Consider the following 25,195-nt stretch of genomic DNA (forward strand, 5'->3'; position numbering starts at 1 on the left):
GGTGCGGTGCATGTTTTTGAAGGGTCACCCATCCCAGCCTCTTGAAAAGATGAAAAACACACACACACACACACACACACACACACAAAGAGGCACCGGGGGACCACCAACGAGGGTGCTACCAAATTTGGACAGAGCGCATTAGGGGGGGTTTTCAAAAGAGTTTTTTTTCCTGGATTGGTTGAAAGCCGGTCTGGTGGGACATTATTGTGGTTGGAAAAACACTGGTCCCACGGATGACACGTTTGATTTAGATAAGTTAGTGTAGGCTGTAAACCACAGCAAAGGATGATGAAATCTGTTGGTTGCGATGCTTCTCCTTTTTTATTTAGAGCCCGGTATCAGATTGGGTCTACGGCCATCTACGGTGAAATACTGATATATTTGGTTTGGTTTGAAGCGTAAATGACGTAAATGCGGAGTCGGGACAGTCTTGCGTAATGTCCCGCCGGTCAGTTTTCACAATCAGCCCTCTTTAATCGTTTTCTGATTAGAGCAGCTGCTTTTTCTGCACCGTTTGTAACTTACTCAATGCTTCTGTCAGCATTCTGTTTTTTCTTTTTCTTCTCTGCTCCCCTATGGCTTTAATACAAGCAAACATACCCGGTCCAGCTTTATGTCATTTTGCACTGCATCGATGATGCAGAAAAATGATACAAGATGTGATGCACAGACGTCTGTATGAATTCGTGACACCTCCACCTCCCAAAAAAGAACTAGTTTTACACAATACTTATGTGGCTTGTTCTCTTCACTCAGCCTTGACTAAACCAAGGGAAGAAGCGCTTGTTGAGAAGCTTGAAGAAGTGAAGCACTTTCCATCTACTTCCTTCCTTCCTGTCCCATCAAAAAAGCCCATTGAATGTCAATGAGGTATTCTCCCTTTACAGTCTTGAGACGTCAGGTCGGATAAACCATTTAAGGCACAAAACGCTTGTAAGATGGCTATTTTCCATTAATTTGCTCCGCTTGGTGAAGCATTTAAAAGTCATGAATTGCTTCCTCACTTTTGATTTGCAGTTATTCCATCCTTGCTGTTTGCTTGGCAGTGCGATTATTTATGTATAATTTATATATAGATACCATGAATAATAAATAAATGCATATATAACTACAGGCTGACGTTTGTTTACCTCCGGTTCAATGACCATGTGACGGGTGACGAATCATTGAAGGAGCACAGACTGAATGTAAGAAGTGGTCGTAGTTACTGCGATGTCACTCATTGGTTTGTGGACTACCGCTTTGAAGCCTCGACTTGGGCGATTTTGCCTTCGCCATCTTGGATTACGACCGTCGCCATGTTGTTTTTTTTTCACAACCAATGAATGGACCAAGTACCATATTTGCAATGCCGAGGAGTGACGTAGAGACGTCGTATACAGCTCTGGTAACGGTAGCAACCTGTCAATCACAGTAAGCCCGCCCTAAAGCATACTCTGCTTTATAGTCTGTTTGACTCTAAATCAGGGGTCTCAAACTCATCTTCACTCTGGGCCACATCAGCATCACGGTTTCCCTCAAAGGGCCGGTTGTAAATGTAAGACTGTGTAAATGTAACTACTCCTAACATAGTGGTAAATAACTCTCTGCATTTGATTATTGTTTATTCAAGTGTTAAAATATTGTACATGCAGTTATATCATCTTTATCCCACGTGAAGTATTTCATGTGTTGTAAAGCCACGTTTAAAGTCGTCTTCAATGTACTCACAATACATTTCCATGTCAAATGTAGGGTAACCTATGAAGAGCTGCGACTTTCTATCTCATAACTTTGACTTTCTATCTCTTAATTTCGACTATGGGGATAACCTTTAATTTTTTTTTTTTTTCTTTTTTTTTTTTTTTTTTTAAATAATTTTTGCTGGCGGATTCGTGGGCCACATAAAATGACATGGAGGGCCGGATTCGGACCGCGGGCCTTGAGTTTGAGACCCCTGCTCTAAATGGACCATAATTTACTAAATGAACATCATGCTGTATTGAAGAAGACTTGAAACTAGAGATTGAGACCATAAACTCATGTTTACAATGTTTACTGAGGGAATAAATAAAGAGAGAAGTAGTCATTTTCTCATAGACTTCTATACAATCTGACTTATTTTTGAAGACAGAGGAGTCGCCCCCTGCTGGTCAGTAGAGAGAATGCAAGTTTTAAGACACTTCCACACTGGCTTCACTCGGCAGAACTGTAGGTTGCCACCTGGGAAGGACGCGTCATGGCTCATGAGACTAAATCATGAAGCGAATGTGTGAGTTTCTGCGTCATTGTTTTTAAAACTCTGCTGCCCGTCCAGACTACAGCGCAACCCGGGGAGGTTTCAATCCTAAACGGTGCCAGCAGCGTTTTTCAAACGCCTTCGTTTTAGGGCTCGTAAAGCGTTGAGGTAGTGGGGACGCTCGGCGTAAACTTAGCAAGAATTAGCTAACGTAGCACTGGGAGTCGTCTTAAGATCCAGGTCTTATTATAAAGATGCAGGCTCTGAACCCACGTAAGTGTAGTTAACGGTGTCTCGTGTCGTGTGGCCAGATTGTCACAAGTGCAAACTGTCCTTTTTTAAACCAGAGACACAAAGCAGCTTATGATGTTTGGTGCCTGCAGTGATCCAGACATGTTTGTCTCATGCATTCGTCATCGAGGTCCCTGCTGTCTTGTTTTCGTTTTGTTCTCTTCTGGTTGCTGTTGTTTGTTCCTCGTCCGGATCGGGACATTATTTGTGCTCTTGTCAATCTTCACTCCCGTCCAGCTCTCCTTGCTTAATGATTTGAACACATTATAGAGCCGTCTCTGCCGGACATTCGTTATCAGGCAGGACTTGTCCCTCAGTGTTTATAACTGAGTTATTGTCAGCTGTTTCTTAGTGACAATGTAAGCGAGAAACCCAGTTCCCTTTATTCGAGTAAATGGTTAAGAAAAACCCAGTTAAAACCATTTAGATCCTTTTAGCGTCTCTGTGACAGCGATGTGGCAGGATGAAAGTACAAAAATAATTCAAACCCAAAGTCCAACCCAAGCTTAGGCTGAAATAAATAAGTCTAAATAAATCGGTGTCCACAGCTGAACGGCAGACTATTTGAGAAACAAAACAAAAATCCGACATGTGCACGCTAAAGGACAGAGTGTGTGGTCTTGCACCAGAGTCTGTCCTCTGTCAGAGAAGTCAACTCCCTGCAACACGACAAAAAACATTCACGTATCACTGATGCTTTTTAGAATAAATCCACCGTGTTTTTAGAAATACGGTCGTACGGAAACATGGTGGAACGTGGAGAATCATCTCGGGCTCTACCACAGCCACCCATCATAATACGAGACACGAGTCCTCACCTCGTATTCCTGAGTTAGATGTGATCAGAAAATGCAGTGAGAAGCAAATAGATACCCAGATAGAACTGTGTGGTTTTCATGTTTATTTGATCAGCATGCAGAGCTCTTTGTACTCGTGTGAATAAAGTGCAATAACGTCTTTTTAAGTAGGTCGACATTGAGTATTTTGCATCTGGCGATCTTAAGTCTGGCAGCCGTTTGCTACCCAGCTGGTGCCAGGTACGGGGATTAGGTGGGAAGGGCTCCTCCGGGGACACGGGGGAGGAATCTATCAAAAGTGTGTGTGTGTGTGGTGTGTGTGTGTGTGTGTGTGTATACACGTCTGTACAGTGACATGACGTCAAGTCTAGACGGGCCATTTCACAGTGTGCATTCATGCCACACAACGACAGCTGATGAAGAAGTGGTGCTAATATTCACCACTCGTTGCCGTTGAGGCTCTGAGTGGTGGATATTTGCACATGCCGTGTCCTTCTTTAATCAGTGTTTGTCACTCTCCAAATGCTGCTCTATATATTCCAGTATTCTGGAATTCTGAGCATTTAAAGTGAAAGCTTTCTTTTAATTAGCCTAAACTTAAAGATTTATGTGATACGACCTGTCAATCAAAAGTTAGCGACGCCCTCAAGAATATATCCTGCTTTATCGTCAATTTGACTCTAAATGGGGGAGGTGGAGGTAATAAATCAAGTGAGAAGTCATTTTCTCATTTCTTCTATACAATCAGACTTCTTTTAGCAGCCAGAGGAGTCGCCTGATGGCCGTTATGAAGAATGTAAGTTTTAAGGCACTTCCGCATCGGCTTTACTTTTCAGAACCGGAAGTTGCCGCCTGTAGAGATTTGTGTAAATTTGAACGCATGTGGAGCCTGTGTTACCGTCCACTATTAGTCCTCCACGCACACATACGGAGAACATCACGGAGCATTTACCAGTTGCCTGTGACCACCAACACGTCCCAGGCAGTCCTGGCAGACCCCAATGTGGTTCTTATTACAATCAGATAGGACCACAGTGTGTGTGTGTGTGTGTTTTACTCTGCCCCCACAGGGAGGCCTTTTTCCTTTGCATTGGAAAAGATTTGACCAAAAGTGAAAAATCATTTTGTCGATGGCCACTGAGGATTAAAGCAAACGCGTAACTGATCTCTATTTGAGGCGTCATTTAAGAATACTAACCTATTTGATGTTGGGTTCGGTGTTGATGGTGGGTGAAACGCACATTATAGATACTGTAATACCACACCACATAAATGTCTTGAAAATGCATTCTATCTTAACAATGCAATATTTTTTAAAGATTTCAATGACAATGAGGACACAGGCAATGCTCTTGGTATTATTATCCGGGCACAGCAGCCTATATGTGGGTTGGAATAGGAACAGAAAGGCCATGATGATCTGAATCCAGTGGCGCGTGATGATAACGGCTAACGAGATGGAAAGGAGGAGTGGCAAAGAGCGAAAGCCCAATTATTTACACACACACACACACAACTTATTAATCTCCGGTATAAATATGTGCCGCGATGAGAGGGACTCAGACTCCGTTTACTTTAAAAACAGACCCCGCTGAGGCTGCAGGTTGATGTCTGTCTCAACAGCTGAAGTGTTTCCCACCTCGCTCCAGCTCATTCCTCAATGAAGTAAGCACACTTTAATTACCAGAGGCCTCCCTCACTAGCCCCCCCCCCCCCCCCCCCCCCCCCCCCCATCAGCGTATTGTAGCTGTTTTGTTCAGAATCTGTTTTTCGTTAGGAAATCTTCAAAGCGGGGTTGCTCTGTGTTTCAACATTCGAGAGTGGGAAAAAAAGCACCTGATTATTAATTATTATTTGTTCGAGGTAAATGGCAGAAAGCATGAACGATAGGAGGCAGAAATGTATGAGAAACCATACCTGCATCGATACCCAACAACAAACGGAAACTAGCCTCAACGGTAGCCTAACTCAGTCCAAATGGAGATGCAGGGTAGTAGGTTTCAACTGTGTACCATCACAAGCTGTTTGAGTTTGCAGATGACTTCAGAAAATCATTAAACACAATCAAAAAGAAAATCTGAATCCAGAAGACTGTCTTCATCTGCTTGTCATTTGTTTTGCAATGTAATTGCTTGCTTATGTTTTACTGGCAGTTGCCTCAAAAGTTTTGTTTATTCATTCATAGTTTCACTTTGGTAAAGAATGGGAAAAAATGAAGCAACCTGATCACTAACACATAATTGCCACTTGTTTGTGTAACCAGAAGACGTCTCCTTCCTGCATTAGTGGCATCATGGCTTCCAGAGCGCCCTAATATTTGTACTGTTCTCTGGCCTCTCACAATATCTTCTGAGCTTCACTTTTTGTCCCTGTGCCCTGTACGGTATCCCTCCACATAACTAAATAGAGCTAATCGAATAGATCTGCATATCAACAGCCGATGTCTCGTCCCACTGCTGGGCTAGCTTCTGGCACAGTGTGCGCTACTCAGCTTGCTTCTCAATTTCAGCATTTTTGAAAACTACTACAGTTGCAACAATTATTTTCATTTTTGATATAAAATGTCAGAGAAAAATAGTTGTTGCAATTTCCAAGATGAGGTCTTGAAATAGCTTCTTTTGGCCCAGCAACAGTCCAAGAACCACAAATGATCTGTTTACTGTTAAAAGCTGCACGCAAGTAATATTTGTAACATTTGATTGAATAATAAATTGAACAATTATCTGACTATAAATTAGTTGCTGATTATATTTCTGTCGATCAGCCCGTTAAGAACTACAACTTAGGGTTTGACTTGGCAAAGTGCAACACTTTAGAAAAGTTACCTTTTTAACCGCCCAATAGTAAGAAACAGGGAAAGTCGGCTGCACCAGTAACGAGTGGTAACCCTGCTAAGTGTTTCGCACAACAGTGGCCTGTAGCAGTTGGCTGTGCAAAACGCCATGAATCATCAAATGTCTATGAAGCATGTCCCATCCATAATCATAAAGTTTTATTCCTCCCAAACCTCAAACCATGCCCACATGTTAAACATTCACATGTATAAGCAATCACACTCCGTGTTGCAGGTTGACTTCATTTGCTACAGAGTGTTGCAAAAGGTCTTGCTATGAGTTAAGTGAGGGAGGGAGGGAGAGATGGATGGAGGGAGAGAGGGATGGAGGGAGAGAGGGATGGAGGGAGAGAGGGATGGAGGGAGAGAGGGATGGGCCAGCCGGCCGAGGTGTTTTCCTCAGATCACATTTCTGTACATTTGATCCCAGAGAGGGTTACTGTCTGACGTCACAGATCATATAGTTGTTTTTTGTCCTCAGAAATGTTGGGATCATTTCATTAATTCATATTTGTCTTATGTAGGGTGCATGAGAAAAATGTTTCCAGCTACTAGGGGCGCAACAAATCATAAAACTGCCGGATCAGCACTAAAGAAGAAATGTAACATTTAGAGATCCCCGATTACGTTTTGTCTCGCCGATACTAGTTGCCGATCATTCATGATCCATATTGGCAGATGCAGATCCCTTTGTTTGTTTTGATTTAGCAGCTGGTCTACAAGACTCAAGAATATATATTTTTTTGCGGCCATCCCAAAAATAATTTCAAACACTCTGAAGTCAGTAAAAAAACAATCAAATATTCTAAATATTATCCTTTTCTTTTATAGTTATCTATAATGTTTTTTAATCATAAAAACACACAATTCAAATGATAAGGAAATAAGATTGTATTTTATTGATTAAAACAGTTTGTGTCATTCATAGTTTTAATGATGTATTATTTTCTACTTATACTTGGTGTAAACAGGTTATAGTTCATCTCTAATATATATTTATGTTGTGGTGAAAACGTCTCCTTCACTACCTCACCAACACTACATTTACAGATTACATGTGAAGAATTAACCTTCGCCCAATACTCGTTTTTACTGAACAAAGCCTGAACGCATCATCATGTAACTGAACTTTAGCCGTTAGCGGTGCTGCTAACGTTACTAGCGCTTCTGTCAATTTTAACACAGATTTGTTGTTTTGTAATGTAACATATCCGAGATCTGCGAACAGAAAGCATGAATGCTGATGTCCTGATTGCATATTTCTTCCTGAATATTGGCCATTAATAATGCTCAGTAAATTTTCCACCTTGATGGTCAAACTGTGTATTTAATCCGCGGTTTACATGCGTGCCAAACCGCGAGGGCCGGATCCGTATGGATCACGGATCGACAACGGTTCGTTACATAACTAACCGCTCCTAAATAGTCAGTCCGCACTGCACTGCACCCTGTCCACCAGTGTACTGCTACTGTCTAGACGTGTAGATATCTGTCTGCGATATCACCAGGAGAGCTGTGGTGAAGTTAAATAGGATAACCAGTTAAAAATAACCAAACACTGGTGGTAAACATGAAGTTTTAGGGCTTATTCACTCAAACCTTAAGAGAAAATACCCCATAGCTGAACTCCAGCAGGGATTAAATCCATCATAGAACAGCAAAATATTCTGAATTCTTCGGCCAAGGGTAGCCTCAGTAGACAATTATGTAATGCAGCCACAATAAGCAGTGAGCCACCAGAGGCAGTGATTTACAGGGATTTTAAGGGGCTAAGTGCCGTTGTTAGTTTTTATAAAACGGTTTCTACATATACCTGGCAAGGTTTCACAAGATACACACACGGGGCCATAAAAAAGGCAATAATTTATTGAAAACAAATTATCATTCTTAAGCCGAGCGGTGTAGTTCTTCAGTGAGACACAACGGTTGCCAAGAAACACACAGACGCGGTGGAAGGAATGCTTAATCACTGGCGTGATTATTGACACGTATCTGGATGTCGCCATTAATTGTGCAATTGCTGCAGTATTGTTCAGCACCCTTCTTTGCTGGTACCGGGCTGTGTTTTGTCTCTGGTTGGAGTTCGAATCGTGCTGCGCCAGTAGCAAGAAGGACATTGCTCCCGCATCTTCTATCGCTGTAGTTTGTATGTCATTAAGGTTTCAGTGACGTAGGTTCACATCTACATCCGGTCAGTCTTTCCTCTAGGCCATCATCAGAAAGCCAATAAAGTTCAACCCCATGGGCTCTTTAGTTTACGTTAGGAAAACATAAAAAATGATTTCTCATGACGTTTCAGTTATGTTATAACCACAACCATTGGCAACTATTCTGCTCGCCTTCCCCTAGCTGTTGTCACTTACCAGTATTATCATTTTTGTTACAGTGTAGCTTTGGTTATATCGCTGGCAGTTGAACACACAACTAGAGAAAGGTGAACATAACAGGCTACAAATAAATACATGCACGTTAGCTAAAGCTACGTTGTGAACTTGCCATAGATAGTTAGTGTAGTTTGTCTGCCTATAATGGAAGTTTGACCGCAACACTGACCGGTATATCTCCCCGTATGCTCTGTATGTTTCCTTCGCCGGTACTTTGGTGTCATAAGATACGTTTCATGGTATTTCTGCCCTTCACTGGCAATAGTTGCTCTCCTGCCCTTGCTAACACATTAGCTTGCTTTGTTGCTCTTTGCTACTACACATTAAACCTAAATGTATCAAGTCCCAGCGAGGGAAAAGGATGCTGAAGGTGATTGTGGGAAATGGAAGTCGTATCAAATGCATCATTATAAAACCTTGAAAGCGTTCAGTCGTAGATTCTTCCTTTCAGGTGCATCCAACCAAACAACTCAGAAGGTTGAACCGTACTGTGTGATTCCTTTGTTTTTAATGAGTTGATTACAAGGAGATCATTCATATTTCCCTGATTATGTGCTCGCGTAATTACCCAAAACTTGATGATTCAGTCGGGTAATTGATTTAGCTAGAGCCATTCGTTATTTATTTCATACGGTCAAAAACCGGCGTAGTGAACGAATGAGGCTTCCAACGGATGGGTCCGTACTTGACGGGGTCAGTGAGAGACATGCCTTTCACTGCTGCACCGTTGACCTTTTTGGATAATTACGTCTCAGTAGAATCTGAAAGTATAAAACATTTACCTTTTTTAATATTCATTTCATCACTGGCTTTTGATAAACAAAGGTGTTCAGTGGCGGAGAAGTAGAAAGGAAAGGTGAAAAGGGAGCAGAGGAATGAGGTCTTACTCACAGTGCACTTATTTGATTAATGATATGTAGCCGGTCTGCCAGCGTCTCCCAAGAACCATGACGTCATGTTTGGAAGTCCTCCCGTCAGGCCAATAGGTGGCAGAAGCTGCCAACGGGACGTGACGGACATTCCACCGTTTCCAGGCAAAGATGAGAGAAACTTCCTACTCAATCTCTCAAGTGCCACTTTGTCTGATAGCTTTCCACTCCAGTGAGAGGTGTGAGTAGAATGAGTGGGGGAGGAAGGAAAGACGGGAGGGAGGGAGAGCACGAGGGAAGGGAGGTAAATGTCACGAGAGCACTTCGTGATGCTTTAAACATTTGCCAGCCTCACAGTTCGTCACTTGCTTGGCAGTTACCTTACCGTGAGCAACAATAACACAACAACAGTTCACCAGATTGCAAAAGAAGTTCCTCAGCAGACGGAGAAGGATCGTTTCAACCGGAGAATGTACCGCCTTGTAAAAAGCAAATGCACTTACTTGTGCATGCAATGTGACAGGACCCTTTTGTAGTTGTGTTTATGCGGTGCTGACAAGCTCGATGAGCGCGTAGAAGAAACATTTTGAGCAGTTTAATGGAGAACATTTTGTGAAAAGGACCGCAATAAATGAACAGAGTTAATGACGTGTTTTTAAAGTAGAAGACCAGTTGACAAGATGTGTTTTTTATATTTTAGAAGAGTTAAATCTGAAACTACAATAGCCAATACTGCGGAGTATTTGAGATGCCGGACTAATGAGGAAAATGTCCGTACTGTTTCTGAATGGGCAAATAAAAAGGAAACCAGATTATTGTGATTCCATGTTGAGGATAACCTGTGATGCTATACTTCTGCACTTTACATCTATCTTTTGAGTAAATATATATATATATATATATATATATATATATATTTTTTTTTTTTACTCAACTTCTGTTGGCTTGACATTTGTAGATTCCTCAATGAAGTAGATCAGCAGCTGTGGTCAGCTTGTGGTCAGTCAGTCACAATGGATTCCAGTTGTCATAAGAGGAGCAAGATGTCCTAAGGAGCATGAGTAACACGGAGGATGTGACTAGCGTATCATGGATCTGTGGTGTTGAGTGAGTGTGTCAGCATCAATGGAGAGAGGGCGACAGCAGAAGCTGTCATCTGGCAGTCATTCCTAACCTTATGAAGAACCTTTTTTTTTTCTTTTTCTCTTTTCATGGACTCAATAGTATCATAATGACAGCTTAGCCATAAAAAACAGAAACTACCCTTTTTATCACTGCTGGGTAAAGAAGGGATGGTGGGAGACGTGCTTGTAATGAGGGTGAGCATTTCCAGATTCCAGAGTACTGTAGACAAGATGTTAAACTATAGTTTGTGTTGCAGCTCCAGTACATAACCGATTCCTTTTTTTTAAAGTTTTTGATTGAAAAAAGTATTCACTGTGAGAGTATTTCCCTGGAATTAGCCTATTAGGAAAAGTCCCAAGCAGTGAACTGACCCCTCTAAGTGTTTTCCTTCAGGTGAGAAATGGTTTCGTGGTTGGGGTTAGCATCTACCAGTCCTACGAAGCAGGTGGGATTTAGCCCGATCCTGAGCAAAGTGTCCTTACATTGTAGGCGAAGGGAGGCGCCGGCAGTGGAAGCAAAGGGAGGTGGTAACAAACTGGACTGGACTGACTCATTCTGTGAGCACGTAGGTCTCCTCCACAATTTACTTACACGAACAAATAACGTTACCGTGAACTAAACCATTGTGTGAGCGGATGTTCTCGCTCCAAATTAGTGCACTAAAAGGAACCATATGGCGCTTACTGTGAACTCGGTGTCAGTGTGGTTTTGAAAATCAGCCCAGGCTACTTTCAAATAATCAAATGTTTGTGTGTATTTACTTTAAAGACTTTGGAGATCCACTCTACTGTCAAAACACTACGCTGTGTCTAAAGAACGACTTAAGAAGTGGCTGAGACATTTCTCGGGGAAATAGGTAGTTAAACCTTCTGGTTTTACCTAAAACACGTGTAGCAAATAGTCTTCATGCGACACGGTTACATTAAAAGCCAAAACAAAGACGCGAATAGACACCAATCCGCGCTCCGCGATGATGCAACTGGAATGAGGCGGATACGCGAAATTCACACCATTTGCGTATCGGCTCGAGTTAAAATCGCGAAAGCCTATTGCCGTTGAAATTCTCCTCCTGTCGCCACCGACGTCTGTAGGCATTCAGAGCTCTCCAATAGTGTCTCCTGTTTGTAGGATAAAAACTATGTCTATAAATACATGTGTATAAACCATGGACTGTCATGTACAAACAACAACTGTATTTATTTGTAGATTACGCTATTTTCTGTATTGATGAAGCAGATGCAATGTTAGCATAGCCTAGCACCAATCGATCCAAACTCCATTCAGAAAACTAGCATTTCTAAAGTCGTTTGCTCGTCTTCTTCTCTTACAGACGTAACAAAGCATGAATCCAGACTTTTTACAAATCTGCATCATTATGTCGTTATATCGTCATTATGTAGTAACACAAATATTTGCTTGGCGTTTGGTGGGAACACAGCATTCTTATTATATTTGTCAAATCTGTGTCTTGATGTGCTTATGTCTTATAATGTTCCAGAATGGATTTCTGTTTCAATACTTTCTAACGTTTAATACTTTATTCTCAGATTGATTGCCGACGGTACTAATTATGAATTTAATGGAAATGTTTTTGTGTTGGAGAAAGTCTATTTACAAACTGATGATTATCATGTTTTGTATCATTTGTCATCAGGAGGTTTTCACATGACAACGGTAACATCAATTATGACAATGACACATTTAACGGAACCATATTCGTCTACAGGAGCGGACCACATCAAGAAATATTGGAGTCGTTACTACCAGGGGTCGCAGGGCGTAGTCTTCGTATTGGACAGTGCCTCGTCGGATGAGGACCTTGAGGCAGCGCGTAACGAGCTCCACTCGGCCCTGCAGCATCCGCAGCTCTGCACACTGCCTTTCCTCATCCTTGCCAACCACCAGGACAAGCCTGCTGCAAGAACGCCAAACCAGGTAAACCTACTGGAGCCAGTTTACAGTGCTATTGCTAATTTATTCCATCCTCTGCACCTCTAACTGAAATTAATGTACATTTTTACTCCATTAAGCATTGGCAGACCTATACCCACCATGCACATACACATGGATGGCTCTTTTCATCTGCACTCTGAAATATTAAAGAGTGAAAAGGGGGAGATTTCAAAGCTGAGCTCTAACTACAGTGGGGATCATAAACTGTCAACATACTTTACTACTTTTTAGTAGTGGTGGTGGTGACATGGGGGGGTTGTGATATAGGAACAGTGTTGTTGGAGACAACAACCTAGGTCGGGTCTCTCAAGGTAAATTCTTCCCCTAAAAGTCATCAAAAGATCTCTATAAATGTGTGTTTTGGGAAAAGAGAAACCTCATCCGGAATAGGGAAACAAAGACCTTTTCCTGCACCCAGCCCTTAAGCAGGAGTTTCCAGGTAAGTCCCTTGTGGCTGGTTCCTGGTAAGTCTCAGCCCCAACAAGTGGCATGGGGCTGATGCCATGTGGGTTACCCCATTCAAATATTAGGTTTAGGAGACTCGTGCATTGCCAAATTGGTGATGGGCCAAGGTGGACTCCATGGCCTGCTGACCTGTGGCTTTGAGATGAGAAATGTCACCTCTTTGTTGAGGAAGGAGCCGGAGCAAGTACGCTATTGCTTTAGCCAAAGCCGATGAACCCAAATTTACTGTGAGTGTGAACTGGGAATGTCTGGCTGAGGGCCCTTTGCATAAAGTCTCCAACTCTCGCCTCTGCAAGACTTATTTTCACGACTTGTTGGAAGTTGATGATACCCAAGAGTTGTGGCCTGAAGGTCTTCGGTGTCTGTCTTGGCCTAATTACCTGCTAGTAGAACCCACTGTTGAGGGAGGCTTTCAGGTTTTTGAATGACAAGAATGTGGAATCCAGACGGATTGCAGCTTCTGTTGTTGCAGAAGCAAAAACTTGTGTGGGGAATTCATGAAGACAGACTTTTGGTTTGCCTCAACACGATTGAGCCAGTCCGGCCGAGGAGTGGGGGCTTCTCAGCAGGGGAGTAGTTGTTGTAGGATTGCGTATTCCTCGACTGGGGATATTACTGGACGGTGTGGAAGGAACACTTAAGCAACTTCTGAACTCGACTCCACAGCCTCTGTGGAGGAGGCAAGTTGTAAGACCTGCAAGTTTTATCTTTTTGCCGAAAGTTACAGATAATCAGAAAGCTCCCCAGGGCAATGGTCCAGGGATGGAAGAGCGTCACCGTGAGATTCAAAAGGCTCTGTTGTTGGACTCGGTAGACACAGCTCTTCAGTGTTGTGACATAGTGTGCTTATGTTATTGGGGTGTTGCACAATCTCAGAACCGGTCGGTTATCAGCCTTAAGACGATAAGCCTCTGGGGGCAATGGGCTATATTTCTGGGGTTCGCTCCTTGTGTAGCCTGTGGATCCGGGCTAAGACTTCCTTTTCAGTGCGCTGCTCTTAGGATACGGCACGAGTTGAGAGACGACTTGTGCAACCAGATTCTTTCCCAAGCAGTCGGTTTTCAAGCAAATTTTAAGCTAATGAACATTTTAATTGTCAGACAACATTTAATTGTCGTTCCGCCTCTTTTGCTCTCCACACGACCGTTTACCTGCTTGAATGTAATTGGTCAATATTACGTTGACTGCAAACGGAAACCAGAACTCTTCCAAAATATTGTCCCGTTGCCTACAGATTTGGCATATGAATGCAGAATCTTTTTGTAGAGATTAGGTGTCACACTGCTCATCGTCCTAGTGAAATCTTAGGACAAAGGTATTAGAAAGGAGCTTTCAAGCGACTGAACGGTGGATCCAGGATGATTAACGTAAGAATAAGGATACTGGGGTAGTGACGGAGAGAACGAGTTGATGGATACAAGTGGCAGAAGTGTATTTCTCTTACAGGGTGAACATGCAGACTGAGCTTTGAGAACTCGCTGATTCTTCAAATTGAAGGGAGCCAGATAAGTTGATTTCGAGATCTTAATTCCTTTCTGGCACATTCAGCTGAGAGGAGACCCCAGAGAGAACTAATGCTGGGGGACTTTTGTATCTTCCTGGTGTGGAAACGCCTCAGGATCTGGATGAAATTATAAGGGACTAAGATGTCCCTGGTTACAATGATTTAAATCTGGCTGTCTTCTAAAATGTATTAATTTGTTTTATTGTCATCGTATGTCTTCGTAGGACTCCATTCATCATTCGTAAGAAAACATGCAGAGCATATGCTTCCAAGATGTTTGCTTTTTATCGTTGCCGGTAAATGGTCCATGATACAGCCTTCGAGCTCTGGAACACAGCCCCCCCACCATGTTTTTTTTCCCTCGATGACGTTTTAGATACTGTTGTTATTTGTTACTCGTTTGGTAGGTCAACTTCTGTCATTTAATCTTTAAAACTAAAGACGTGATTTATATCAAGCATAGCTCTAATTTCAGTTGGACGCCAGATTATTTTAGGAAACATATCAGCTCTGAGCACAATTCTCACTCAAGTTCCATCCATATTCTTTGACCGAGCTGTCTTTAGACGTTGCTCTTCTGTATGTTGACTGAGTAGGAAGCGATGCACTTCTGACGGGGGCGTCTTAACCAGAACTTGCCCACACAGAACCCCCATGATCACACTTCTTTTGTTCCAGTCTTATTTTACTCTTCTCTTTTGTCTCAAATAGTAGTTTGCCACCAACAGACAGGATGTAATACTTAGAATATAGTAGAAATGTCTCGTAGTAGTCATGAAGTAGTAGGTCATGTCACCACCTCCCCTCAGGACAGAATGAATCACCGCTTGTGGAGTCAGGAATGAAATACAGCGTAACTAGGGTCCCCCCCCCCCCCCCCCCCGCTGCTAGCCTTGCTCTACCACTCTACCTCCCTCACAGAAGGAGCCTCTTGGAGTAGGATGTTATGGATAGCATTCCCTGTGTGATGCTCGCTCATGTTTCAAAAACCTGGAACCTCACTTTCCTGCGCATGCACACACACACACACACACACACACACAAATGTATACACACACATGCATCATCTGCAGAGGCCTATTTAATGTTTCTGAAGGATAACAAAGATGGATGCCTGTAGAGAGGACCATCTGCGTTTCCTGGCCTAGACCACCGGTGTTGCTGCTCCTCGGTGTTGTGAAGTCTGCGGTGGGAAAGGACAGGGAGACGAGTTCTGTACCCGGTTCTGTCGTGACCCAAGAAAACCCATGACTTCACTTGAGTCAGTTTAACTTAGTTTAACTAATCAGTATGGGTTGGTTTGCAATCGAGCACAAGCGCTCGCAGTCACAGAACCCCACTAATCTCATTGATATTTTAAATGGCAACTGCTCGCTTCAAGGCCGCCACAGCTGGTCTCGCTGTTGGCCCTCATAACGCAGCCAATCAAACCAGCCTGTGAGCTCCCCGCTGGTCCTAGCGTGATGTGTCCTCTGCTATACTTGACCCACCATTGCATCGGTCTCTGGAAGTATTGACTCGTCTGAACTGTTTGCAAACACCGATGACACGTGAGACCGGCTCATGTCGCCCAAAGGCCTTTTTTCTCGCAACGCGTCGGGAGGGTCGTTCCAGTTCATAATGAGCGACTTACATAAGCAGAGTTGAGCGGGGCGGCAGAGGAAGCTATTTCATACTGTGGCTACTTGTATCATTACATGTGGCGTCCATGTTGCTGTTTTGTCTGCAGCGTCGCACTCTTTCTCACATTCAACACATTAAAAGAAATCCATACAGCATGATTGTAGCTTTTTCTTTCAAATTGTAATACAGCTATTTCAACATCTACAATCAAACAGCTCTAAGTCTCAACACAAGGCTTTAAAGTATGCTGTCAGTGGTGACAGACATCCTTGATTCATTCATTTGATTCCACTGACGCTCTAATAATGCACTTTACCGAGTCTCGTGTTTGGGTTGTGGGTACAAGAGAGATGCTCTTACTTGGCATAGTTTTCTAAGTGTATTGTGTATTCTTTGTAATCCATTTGTGTGTTTGAAATTACACGGCCATTAAGGAGTGTTACCGTGCTGGCGTGTGCATATTATCATCTGACTCACGGCTGTGTCATTGACGGAGCTCAGTGTTCAGTGACTCACCAGTAATCTCTGATAAGACCAAACAACATTTTAAGAACTACAAAAGAATTCACAGACTCCGCCTCTTCTCTTAAACCTCACTTCTTCGCCGTAACTGTAAGCCGTGTCTTGAATGCAGTGTGACCCCTCGCTGGTTTCTGACTAATGGCTCCGGGTCGCGCTGTTGAAAATAAGATAAAAACAGGAGTGGAACTAGTAAGCCCTCTCAACCACTGGGGAGTGCAACAGGGCAAAGCCTCCATATGTTAAGCAAACATTTGCTCAACATCCGCAGGGGTCTCGTGCTGGAGTTTATTTTCAGTTCTCCCCGGGTTCCCATGCGGTCGCTTTAAGTTCACTTACAGCGGAGCTTTCACCTCTGTTGTAAGACTTTGCATCTTGCAAACATATATATTAGGAACAAAGTATGCTCGGCATTATTTAGACAGCATACAGATGCAAACGATCAAACCCTTAAAGATCAAACAACTGCCTTATTAACATGTACTTATTCATGCAGAGTGGTGCTTAAAGAAACATAGGAAGGCTCTCTTCAGCCCAAAGTGGTGTTTCCATGGAGTGCTGCGGTGACGGTACATCCAGATGTCTGTTCCAGTAGCACCCTGTGGATATTTCAGTTATTCATTTTTTTTCCAAAAACAGGGAGAACATGAACATTTCTAAGCTTTTTGTCACACGGTAAACTCCTACAGAATCCACAAAATGGAAATACCAGCTTTATTCTAATAATTTATTATGGTGTATATGTTTTCAAGGCATTTGGCTTTGTTGCAACAATAACAGCCTCTATTTACTGTAAGAAGCCATCACGTACCTTATCACTAAAATTGATATTTGCTTTCAAATTGTGAATTCAGATTTTCCCGTAGTTCTCATCCTCAACAAAATCGAGACGCTCTTGCTAGTTGTGGCGACTGTTAAGGCCTTAACTTGTGTGTTTTTTTTTTCTCCAGGAAGTTTGGGAATATTTATGTCTTCACATTACTTATTGATAACGGTTGTCAAAATGCTCTACCGTGGAGCCCAGTTGCTTAATATTAAATGAAAGTTTCACTAAAAGTACCACGGTACATGTCAGAAACAGGTGGCGAACCACTTTTAGCCTCCGTGGTCCGGTTGTAAGTGCAGCGCGTCTCCTCGGCTCAGCATAAAAGCACAATTAAATATATGCCACTTCCTATTTCCTCGTTTTTTTTTTTTTTATATATGGTCCTTTCGGCTCGTTGGAAGCATCGCGGCAAGACCTCTGAGTGAACCCGAGAAAGTGTCAGATTATGCACAACGTGTCCAGCTGCAGCTACACTCATCACATATTTATGCACGTAAAAAACGTAAAATGGAGCATAAGAGATGTTTTTCTGATACCAGAAACCTGTTTTTAAGTCCAAGGAAATTCGACTTCACCGGGGCTGATGTCCTCTGTTCCTGAGACATGTTCATCTTGTCCCAGCTGCCACATCAATACCAGAGAACGTGCGGCACACATGCGTCGTACAGCCTCGTGTGTGTCCGCGGGACCCAGGTACATAACATTCTGGGTATTTTCACACGAACATGTAACCTTTAAAGGTCTCTTATAAGACGCCATATATATATATATACCCAGTATGTTATGCATCTTTTCATTATTTATTAGAATTTCCATTAGCTTTTTACTAAGTAAACAAGTCCCACTAAGGGTCAGTGCACATTGCTTTGAGATGTTTTGGGCCAGTGGAGCTACTTCACTGTAACTTTTGCTCCATAGAGACTTTACACTCATTAGGTCATCACCAGGTTAGGACAGTAAGACTGTACAAATACTGTACATTTGAGAGGAGGTGCATGTCAACAGTCAATTAAAGTGGTAGATGATCATCATAGCAGTATCCCGTTGCAAAGTGGAAACAATCCTCTCTTCGTGTTCTTGGCCTTTTATATATTCTGCAGAGATGAAGGTCAAGTCATCTGAGAGTATAAATACTTAACGACATTAAGCTTGTCTCTGATAACAATGTTTAAGATTACTGTAATCCGTAACACTTTGAAAAATAACTTTTTTTTAACCGTCGTGACCTTTTGATCCGCCATAACAATTTGCTCCGGAAAAGCTCAGCCCGGTTACGTCCTCGGTAATCCCCCGTGAATCGTTTAAGCAATTTAGGCATGTCTAAATGTTTATTGGACAGGTCAGTCTAAATTAAAACAAGAAGTCACGCGTGAGCTTTTTGTATATACCACGTGTGATGCATGGATAGTAATGCAGAGTAGACCGCAGTGGAAGTTCAAATAAAGAAGTCAAATGTTAAAATACGGTGATACATGGCACTGTTAACGACTGTCATTGAAATAGCAAACCACAAGAATGTAATATACTGTACATCTAATTATTTAGATCAGGCGCAAGTATATTCACTTTAACGTTTTAGCTGTTTTTATTGTTGTCTAACCTGAACCCTCTAGCCTCACTTGCTTTGAATCTTTCCTCAGAACGTTTTCTTAAACTTCCCACATGGAATTTAAAAGGATGCAGTTTGTAAACACGAAAGCGTACGTTCCCTCGGACGGTTATTCTGTGGCGTATAATGTTACAACCACGGATGGAAGTCTCTGGAGAAAGCCATTGTGCCGGTCGCCGCGGGGCCCGTACGTGATCTAGATTGCAGAAATCTGATTAGGGCCCAACAGATGAACGGAATTATGTATCGCTGCAGACTCTTTATTTGAACATGTATTATTGGATCTTTCAAAACGACTTTCTCCATCTGACCTCCATCTGACGGCAGCTGCGTCGCAGGTTCTTGCTTCTTGTGGAAGTTTTTTTTAACAAGCGCCGCCCCTGAATCGAGTCCACATCCAGCAGGTCTGTAAGCTATTGGCGGCTTCCTCTGGCGATGACACTGTACACAAATGACGTCCCCGCGCTGGCCTTCTTCTCACAGCCACCGCTCTGTTGACAGAACAAGGCGTCCCGTTTCCTCAATACACACACACACACACACACACACACACACTTGCAATCGCCAGGGCCGTTTTTTCCGGGGCACTCCTTGTTTACGGTGTCACGTTTGTGACTCGGGGTGAAAGAAGGTGGCGGCGGGTGGACGCAGCTCAGCGGGCCTGTTGAGGGCCTCACTGGGGCCCTCTGTGCTGGTGCGAGTGTTTTTCAGGGGCGGGGCGGGTCTGGAGGAGGGCAGGGAGGAAATGTGGGACAAAATTCCTCGTTGACATCAATCTCCTGCCGTTGGGGGGCCCAAGGAAGCCGGGGAGGAGCGGAGGGGAGGGCACCCTGTTGATATAACACCTCAACAAAGCAGGTCTGTTTGGATGGATGGGACTAATGGACTGCGTCCGTGAGGGGCTCTTGTTTTCAGTGTTGGTAGGGAGAGGTAGATGGGGTTTGTGTTATTCGAGGGAGAGATAGAAGACAGAATTAAACTGATGAAGAATGCAAAAACAAACAAACAATGGAGCCCTGGAGTGACTCACAGAGAAGGGGAGAAAGTAAAGGGAGGGGGGGGGGAACTCGTGTGAAAACGGGGAGAGAAGATGGAGATAAACGGGGGAGGAAAAGAAATACTGGAAAAGGAGGGAAAAGGGCGAGGCCGTTATAGAACGACGACGGCGGCTCCCCTCCCAAGATTGAAGACAGAAGCATTGAAACATTGCGGTCAAAGTCCCCAAATGACTGAACAGGAAAAGCACCTCCTTGTGCTCTCTTTCACACTCTCAATCCGTCACTCACACTCATATATATATATATATATATATATATATATATACACACACACACAGACACACACACTCAGAGTCAATCCAGTCCCGTTCTGCTTTCGTCCATTGTGAGGGAAAACAGTGCCTGGTATGAATTTGAAGCACATCTGTTTCCAGTGTACCAAAGCCCAACGTGACGCCGCTTATGCATTGCGACAAAAGTCCCACCGCACAGAGCGAGCAGCCGCTCCGATGCGTCGCACGCTCACAGGGACGTTGTTCTGTGCCGTGCCAGCGACAAGAGAAGCACATCACGGAAGGTGGGCCTTAAGTAAACATCCAGCTCGTCTCGATTTCTGGGACGCAAACGGTCGTCAATCATCAATTTGCCGTGTTTTGACAGAGACGGACAGGCAGACACACGCGGGCGTGTTGGCGCAGACGCTATTTTGTTTCACGTGTTCCATGTTTTCTGCCTTCAGCTGATCCTAGAAGGAATCATTTTCCCTCACAAAAAAAAAAAAGACTATTTCCTCTAGGCCGCTGTCAACCGCCGTTGACGCAATCGCAAGCCGAGAACATCTCCTCATTTGTTCGTAAAACAAGCCTATTTTCTGCTGTGGGTCGACCCCTCTCGGAGGTCGAGTTTAGTAGTTTAAAGCTTAGTGCTAAACTCTAAATGATCACGACGCATTGACTTCATAAAAAAGCACTGGTTTGCTTTCTCTCCGTTCTGACTCAATATAACCGTTTTAAGTACAGTCGGCGAATGTCTGCATGAGCTTTGGAGCATCAAACTATATTCCACGTTGTAACACTTACATACTGTGTACGTCTGAGTGTGTCAGAGGGGACACGCACTGAGGGGGGGGGGGGGGGGGGGTGACAGACAATGCAAGGGAGCATTACACGTCTACTGAAATGCCATCTGACGAGTGGTGAAGTGAGACTTTGCATCTGCACCGCACAGATGAAGTCACCGTTGGGTTTAACCCTTCATTCACTTGTTGTTCATTTGTTTCTGATTTGTACTCACTCTGCATTTGTGCTGCGTCCTTTTACCTCTCTGTGTTGTTCGGCTGCACATAAACTCTTAAGATTTGTATTCAAAGTCTGTAAAGGTTTTCCAGCTGTATGTCTGAACACTATCATTCTCATTGATAAAACATTAGAGACGGGAAGTTTTAAATCCCCGGCCTCTCTCTCACTTTATGCCCACCCCCTTTTCTAGCGTTTTTATTTGGTTAGGATTCATTCACTGGCTAAAATATGTATATATCCCTTAATGACAAATAGTACATCTCCTGTACCTTGTTTGGGTAGTGTACGCACAGCTTCATGTAAAAGATGCACCTATAGGGCAAGTCTTTCAAACCTCGAGTCGTTCTTCCATCCCTTCTCGCGTTCTCTTTTCCCATTCCTCACTTTATAAACTCCCCCCCCCCACGATAAGAGTATAAAAAAACGTACTCCAGCATGTGAAAACGTGTAGCCCAATTCAATGGAAGGCGTGTTTTCTGGAGGGAACAGCCATCGCCAAACCCCACAGCTGAGTGGGTTTTTCCTCCAGCAGCCAGTTTGTGTTCTCCTGTGGTCCGCAGGAATGTGGCTCACTCAATGATGGAAAACCCACAACCAGCGAAGTGTTTTTTTTCCCCCCATGCAAGAGGTCTCATTCGACCAATGCAGTGTCCCCCTTTCCTTCACAATAGAAATCAGAGCACTTGCACGGCAGGGGTGGGTGAAATATATCACTGTATGACAGGTGTGAAGTTATTATTAATGGAGCCATCGTGTGTTTGTATTTCTACATGCCTCTTTTTTTAATTAGCTTCTGTATGTATGCTACTCTAATTTTACACATTTTGAGGATGCATATTGAAATACAATATGTTCAATTGTTCTATTGCTGGACCCCTATCCGTTCACCAGTGTCACAGTTAATTTTGGTATTTCACACCCAATTGATGGAGATGTCCTGCTCTGTGATTGGCGGGACCGCCAGTGACAGCTATAGGTGAGGCCACCGCCAGAGAATGGCTGGGTCACGCTGGAGGGAAGTAGTCGGCCAGCCTTTTTGTCTCTATTATCAGGCTTCCTGAAATAAAGTGGGAGGAGAAGGGGGGGGGGGGGGGCACGGGGCCCCCCACGTTTGATCATTGATCTCCATGACCCCATGTGAAGGGTTTTAATCTCTCGGGTTTGACCTCCACAAGGATTTTTTCTTTTTGCGGAAGGGGTGACGTTGACTGGGAACTATCTAGCGAGTGAGGATGCGGTGGGGAAAGTGACGTGTGGGGGGGGGGGGGGTTGGGGGGGGGTGCACGAGCCAGGAAGGTGCATGGATGCTACGTGTGTGCACATGCAGAGAAGTCTACGCAAACTTTGTACAAGCTGTTTTCCGGACTGCTTAACCACAGATGCTCGCACATCAGTACATTTCGCCATCAAAGTTTATATAGGCCTAGCTCACCCACGCTTGAGGTTTCGTTGTCTCGCACAAACATGTCTCTTCTGTACGGGGTTTTTATTGAGCAATTCCTCATCTGCATCATGTTGTTTAGACAAATATCTCTTTACTTCCTTTCAAAACCCTTGGAGCTGATAAAACTTAAAGGTACAACTCTATGCACCAGTCAGGTCATTGATATCCAGCTGGTATAATGGTGATTTTCCATTCTAAATCCACCCGCTCAACACGAGGCCTTCCTCTGAGGATGTTCTTCCGTCATGCAAATTTCTAGCTCTATCCCCCAAAGAAGATTTAAGGCTAACTTTCCTCCAGGCTTTGGGCCTCAAGTGTCCCAAGGCACTGCTCTCCATGACAATAAGAGGATAATGATGTCTGTGTCTTCAGGGCTCAAACCCAATGTTGTGACAAGACGACCAGACTGCAGCCTTTCACATACATCCGCACCACGGTTGAGCCGCTCTATGCACTAAACCTTTGGTATTGTCCATATTAATGATGGGGATAATGGTCTCTGGGGAATATTACTATCATATTTGTATGTCCAGATATTTTAGTATCAATAGTGATAATGCATTTCTTCAATTTTATGCATATTTTAGACACTTTCATTTACACTTTGTCACATCTATGCGTCTCTTTTGGCCAGATCACAAATCTGATTACAAACTGACAAAAACACCAGAAGAAGAATAACTTACTTTAGCAAAAACAATGACCTTTTAGCAACCGTTAACAAACCCAAACACATGAATCACTTGAGACAAAAGTTTGATCGTCTTCACAGGCTCTAACCCATACAGATCATTCAGCGGTTGAACTGATCCCGGATCAGATGAATGCATGAAGTGTTTGCCTTATTTAACAGTACACACCAAAAATGTTGATGCAATTTCAAGGTGTATTATATTCAAAGTTACGGATATTTTCGTAATAGAACCATGTCGCACAGCCTTTAGCTTTATGTGAGACAATTATTCTGCAAGTAACTACGTATCATGGACCTGACCCTGTTGGGCCCATAGACTGTATATAAAAAGTGGGCGTAGACATCGCGACGTCACCCATTGCTCGAGTTCGGTGATTTTGCCGTCGCCATCTTGGAATATGGCCGTCGCCATATTGAGTTTTTGCATCCGATAAACGATACTTACCATAGTTGGAATGTGGAGCGACGTTGAGACGCCGGATACGTCATTGGGAGCGACAGCGGCCTGTCAAAGTAAGCCCGCTCCTAAAGCATAGTCCTCTGGTCTATTTGACTCTAAATGGACCATCATTTACTAAATGAACATCATGCTGTATTGAAGGAGACTTGAAACTAGAGATTGAGACCATAAACTCATGTTTACAATATTTTACTGAGGTAATAAGTCAAGTGAGAAGTAGAGTCATTTTCTCATAGACTTCTATACAACCTGACTTCTTTTTGCAGTCAGAGGAGTCGCCCCCTGATGGTCAGTAGAGAGAAAGCACGTTTAAGACGCTTCTGAATTGGCTTCACTCGGCAGAACAGAAGGAGGTGGTTGCCTCCTGGTTGGGCCACAAGATTTTCCCATTACCTTGAGTTATTGTTGTTACAAAAACAGCTGTAAACAGTGAGTCAAATACAACTTTGTTGTTGCAGCGCAAAAGACAATCAGGCACTGGGGATCAAGAACATTTAGTACAATTCTGAACGCACTTATTCCTCTAGCAGACTCTGGATGATGTCATTGTTTGTGACTGATTTCCTAAGCAGTCCTTCGTGTAAGATCCCTTCAGCTGATTAACATCCAAAACACCCAAGGGTTGGAGCAACCGACTGATTCAGGTGGTCCATTGGATTCGATTACCGGGAATAACGCACACACAGTTGTTTTGAAACCCGTTTTGTGCTAAATGACTTCTGAGAAAAGAATCCTTTTCAGCCGTCTTTTCTTTGATTTATGTGTTGCTGACATAGATCACGGTTTTGCAGGACACTTTATTGAGGTCACTATGTTTTCCTTTCTCTGTACTTGCCCCCTCCCAGTGCAATTAACAACTTATGATACGGTGTTTTTGGTGCACTCTTTATTTTGAGGCTTTCATGTGGTTCGCAAAAACATCGCTTGTGTTTTGTGAGGAGAAGAAACACCACGGCAGGAAGACCGAAGCGGAGCGGAGACAGGACTGTTTTCATTTGAGCGTCTTTGGTATTCAGGCCAGATAATTAACTCGCTCTTTTAACTCGTCTCTCCTGCGAGACCTCCAGATGCGCCCGGGTGTTTGTCAGACGAGGTGTGTCGCTCCAACACGCTCCTCCGTCCACCAGCAGCTGTGCGGATGTGCTCATTTCATGCGTGCACGCGCGGAAAATCAAACGGTTATGTTTTACATCAACAAGCCTTTCCGCCCGTAATCTCCCTTTCCTCGCCGTGTCACACTCCCACACACACGCCATGGTGTTATGTGGTCAATTCGCCGCTC

The 25,195-nt window shown here is 43.5% G+C and overlaps 1 protein-coding gene across 2 annotated transcripts in view; it reads left to right on the top strand.

The window, feature by feature from the left end:
• Window positions 1-25,195, top strand: part of LOC306697201 (ADP-ribosylation factor-like protein 15) — a 98,828-nt gene that overhangs the window by 40,804 nt on the left and 32,829 nt on the right. For both annotated transcript variants that reach the window (XM_079160973.1, XM_079160974.1), the window contains exon 4: window positions 12,247-12,455. In XM_079160973.1, the coding sequence (XP_079017099.1) occupies window positions 12,247-12,455 (209 nt within the window). The remainder of the gene's footprint in view (window positions 1-12,246; window positions 12,456-25,195) is intronic.

This window comes from Pholis gunnellus (genome assembly GCF_910591455.1).
Source record: "Pholis gunnellus genome assembly, chromosome: 6".
NCBI lineage: Eukaryota > Metazoa > Chordata > Actinopteri > Perciformes > Pholidae > Pholis > Pholis gunnellus.